The following is a 4,687-nucleotide window of genomic DNA, read 5'->3' as shown; positions in this document are numbered from 1 at the left end:
CCTAATATTTGTTTTGTGCTTTTATGATTTCTCAGAAGCGTTTGCTAAATTAATCCTTGTAGTAAGATGTGAATGTGAATATGATCCAGGTGATGTGGTCTATAGTTGGTCGTTTCTGTCCGACTGTTTGGAATAATCTTAGTCCAATTATGCTCTTGAATGCAGCACACATGAGTGGATCAAATGGATCCATCATAATATTCTTTAATTAAAACTCATTCAAGTAATATCTTCTTGTGCACAGTAGGCCTCCTGAAAGCATAAATGATCTCTGAGGTTGAGAACGTGAAATAAATCATCCATGTGTATAAAACACTTTACATGTGTTCAGACTGAGGTCCCCTGATTCTTCAATCTTTTGCTCAGGATAAATCTGGTTGATCAGTCTATACAAAGACTTTAATTTCTTTGAAAATTGAAAGTGAAAGATGTAAACCTTCTTTCTGCCGTTACTCATGATGTCTTAATCGTCTAAATGTAATTGGTTGCACTTGACCCCCCAGTTTGTATAAAACATTCTCTACATGGTGACCAACCGGAGACCAACTGAAGTACTGGATAAAACGACCAACATCACAATAACAACTTCTCCCTTTTTTCTGCCGTTCCATTCGAACCAGTCATGCTTACAGCCCCTTTGTCCACCTACCATCACATGTGGTGTGATTCAAAGAACCTAAAATACTTTTTTTCCCCTTCCAGTTCATCCCCAGGTCTTTTCAGAAAATCGACATCATGGCAACCAAAACAGCTGGTGAGTCCACTCACATGTTATTGATCAGCAGTGAGGATTTTGCACTCACACCGTCCACAGAGAATAGATTTAGAGAGTAACTGTAACATCTGTTCAGGTATTGGAAGTGAAAGCACACAACAAACAGGTGCAGCAGCAGGGTGGAGCAGGATCCAGCTGCCATGATCACACTGTGCTGCTGGTTTTAGGAGCAATGTTGGCTGATAAACATATCCAACATGCTCAGTACATGTCTCCCTGTTCTGCCAATATAGTTACTCGTTCATTTCCAGTCGCTTCACTTGCTGAAAGAATGAATGTAAATAAAAAATAAATAACTGAAAGCTGCTTGAAGGCACCTTAAATAGCTCCCTGATCTACCAGGCAATCAGGAACAGGTGGATTATCACAGGCACACACACGAAGTACGAAAAGAAAGCAGGATAACAAAAACCCCTGACAAAATGGCGTCTTGCCCACAACAAGAAACACAAAGAAGCTGGATTAAGGAAGCCATGCTTGTAAATACTTCACTCAGAGACAGTGATCTGCTGAGATACTTTCTTGGTTTGTTTTGGAATCCAAATTCGGATTTCTTTAGTTTCTCCAGTGACCACTTAGGAACAAGAAATAGATTCATGGTATTGTTAGTGATACTGGGATGTGCAGAAAAAAGATGTTATGTTACTGTGGAATATTGCTCCATCTTGATCAGAACTTTTTAAAATTGGGGTCAAGTTGATACGAAACATGAAACAACCAAAAACAACTTGGGATAAAATCTCTGCTTCTAGTCTTTTCTCACCGGCTCAGGGTCCAATCTTTAAATTTAATTGAGATGGTATGAATTGTTTTCAGTCAATTACACTAATTACTTGGCATATCAGAAGTAGAGACCTCATGACACATTCCTGTAACACCAAGAGATTTTCCACATTTAAGTGTTGAAGGATAACTTGAGTTCTTTATGTTTTTGCAGAGGATTTCCAAAAACCAGAAGATAGCAGCTATGACATCAAGGACTGTAAGTTGAACTAACAACATTGATGTATCATGAGTAAAATAAAAATCATTTCATTTAAAGTATTAGTTATAATGCCAAAAGCTATATAATTTAGGAAGGGAGGGATAAAGCTCTACTAATCCTACAATGACATTTCCCTCCTGTGTTGTCAGGCATCAGCCAACCAGATTTTAATCTGAAAATCTTAGAAATATGGTATCTAACCAGATTCTGACTCTGGTAAGAACAACAGTCAACAACAGTCGCCTCAAGGCGCTTTATATTGTACAGTAGATACAGAGAAAAACCCAACAATCATATGACCTGAAAACTGAAGGCTCTGCCTCCCATTCTACTTTTAAATACTCTAGGAACAACAAGTAGGCCTGCAGAGCGAGAGCCAAGTGCTCTAATAGGGTGATATGGTACTACAAGGTCATTAAGATAAGATGGGGCCTGATTATTTAAGACCTTGTATGTGAGGAGCAGGATTTTGAATTCTGGATTTAACAGGAAGCCAAAACAGGAGAAATCTGCTCTCTCTTTCTAGTCCCTGTCAGGACTCTTGCTGCAGCATTTTGGATCAGCTGAAGGCTTTTCAGGGAGTTTCTAGGACTTCCTGATAATAATGAATTACAGTCGTCCAGCCTGGAAGTAATAAATGCATGAACTAGTTTTTCAGCGTCACTCTGAGACAGGATATTTCTAACTTTAGAGATGTTGCACAAATGGAAGAAAGCAGTCTTACATATTTGTTTAATATGTGCATTGAAGGACATGTCCTGGTCAAAAATGACTCCAAGGTTCCTCACAGTGTTACTGGAGGCCAAGGTAATGCCATCCAGAGTAAGAATCTGGTTAGCCACCATACTTCTAAGATTTTAAGGCCGAGTACAATAACCTCAGTTTGATCTGAATGAAGAAGCAGAAAGTATCATGAACCAACAGGTTTGCCCAGGAAAGTGGACCCAAAACCTCAGACAAACATGGGCGTGGAATGCTTGGAGTGATTATTTATTTGAAAAGGTGGCCAAAAGTGACGAGGGGGGCCCAAAAGGCTAGTGGCAGGAACGCGGAAGAGGTCAGAGCGGCGAGGGGATATTCTGTAACAGAGGGAGAGGTAGTTAAAATCGAAAGAGAAAACTAGAGCTTGATAACTAGAAACTGGAGAATAGTTCGCCTTACTGTGCCAGTCATGGTTAGTTTCACTGAGGGGAGGAGAGAGAGGTCTGTGGGAAGCTTCTGGAGGGTCTCAAGCTGAAGCGTGGAGGTTAGAGGGTAGGCGGGCGAGCTGGCTGGGAGACAGGGACTGTCCCAGTAAGGTGAAGCCAGGGTTGAAACTCCGCTGAATGAAGGGAAGACAGGAATTACTCCAACAGATAAATCACACAAGGAAAACCACGAAGGGAAACGTAATTTACCACCAAGAAGAGTAGAACAAACTGGCAAGGAGGGGCCGGTTGAGTCAGCTGAAGTAGGTCTCCCGCTGATTGCTCGCAGCTGAGGCTCACTTGAAGCACTGAAGTCCCTGCCCCAAAGGGATGGCTCAGCAGCCACACAAAAACCCCCTCCTGGCACTCCCACCGACCATGACAAAAAGTTTGTGGCCATCCCAATCTTTATGTCTTATGACATTCTTGACATTTCAGACTTGGAAGTGCTAATTCTCATCCTAACTGTGTCACACCACACTAGTGCAAACTGGAAGTCAGTCCCTTGCAAAATCAACAAAATCAAAAACCAGATAAGATAAAACTTTATTAATCTCTCGGGTGGATTACTCTGGGAAATTCGGTAAGATCAGAGGTAAAATCAGAGATTATACCCTGAGACCATTGATCCCAGCACCTAATAAGTGTGTAGCCCTTGAATGCACCTAAATATTCTGTCCAAAAAATTATCAACAGAATCAGTGACAAAGGACAGTCCGGTGCCAATCTGCGGGGCCAACAACCCTTGGAGAGGAACCTTTTTTTGGGGGGGGGGGGTTCTCTGATAAAAAGGTCCTAATCTCTGGTCCTATGGGTCTTACCCAGCTGCACCCCTGCACCAGCTGGAGTACTAACTACCTAGAAATTGTCCAGGTGTCTTTCCTCGTAACCCTGATAAGATAAACCAAACCTGAATAGCCTTGTAGGTCAAGTCATATCAGTCCCACCTGTTAATGGTAGGTCCCCTATTGACTGAGCCACTTGTAGTTTCTGGGTGTATTTCAGAGGCTCCAAAGCAAGGTTATCATATGTTATAATATAAAGGGCTAGCGTTAACATCCTGTACGTTTCCACTTTTACTTGAGTAAAGAAGTTGTTTCATTTCTTCTACTTAAGTAAATAAAGTTTGTACTTTTGCCACCTCTGCCCAACAAAATCACGGTAGTGCCTTTAAAACATCTGCATGAGCTTATCCTCCTAAATAGAGAGCTGATATGGCTTTTCAACTAATCAAGAAACCATATCGGAAAGTGTAACTGCCAGCGCTATCACTAAGCAATCTGTTTTAAGACAAATTTGTAAATGATTATTTCTCAAGTGATATGATTAACAATTACAAACTATTTAATAGAATGTGACATAAATATGTGTTTCATAATTTTTGAGGCAATTTACATTGTTTTTTGCAGCACGTGAACTCAGGATAATGCTTTTTGGAAAAAGTAATGACAAGAAATCAGCCCTGGAAAAGCTCCTCATTGGGAAAAAAGAGTCTAAAGGTTTTGGAGGAAAACAATCAGGTTCTGCTTCTGGAGAGAGGAACAGGAAACCTCCCACAGTTGTAAAAACTCCCAACATCTTCAGTCTGCCTGTGAATGAGCTGTTTAAAGAGATGAAGAGCTGTGTGAGTCTCTGTCCTCCTGGACCAAATGTTCTGCTGCTGTTAGTCAAACCTTCTGATTTCACCGAAGAGGACATAAAAACTCTGAATTTGGTCCTGAGCTTGTTTGGTCAAGATGC

The 4,687-nt window shown here is 41.0% G+C and overlaps 1 protein-coding gene across 1 annotated transcript in view; it reads left to right on the top strand.

The window, feature by feature from the left end:
* LOC102297206 (golgin subfamily A member 6-like protein 22) overlaps positions 1 to 4,687 on the top strand; it is a 7,279-nt gene that overhangs the window by 709 nt on the left and 1,883 nt on the right. Inside the window, exons 3-5 of the mRNA XM_042217470.1 lie at positions 703 to 754; positions 1,713 to 1,757; positions 4,357 to 4,685. Of these exons, the coding sequence (XP_042073404.1) occupies positions 736 to 754; positions 1,713 to 1,757; positions 4,357 to 4,685 (393 nt within the window). The 5' untranslated portion in view covers positions 703 to 735. The remainder of the gene's footprint in view (positions 1 to 702; positions 755 to 1,712; positions 1,758 to 4,356; positions 4,686 to 4,687) is intronic.

This window comes from Haplochromis burtoni, unplaced genomic scaffold (assembly GCF_018398535.1).
Source record: "Haplochromis burtoni strain Fernald_Lab_line unplaced genomic scaffold, NCSU_Asbu1 Contig_2037, whole genome shotgun sequence".
Lineage (NCBI taxonomy): Eukaryota > Metazoa > Chordata > Actinopteri > Cichliformes > Cichlidae > Haplochromis > Haplochromis burtoni.
Note: the sequence above shows the minus strand (reverse complement) of the source record. Positions and strands in the feature narration are given on the sequence as shown.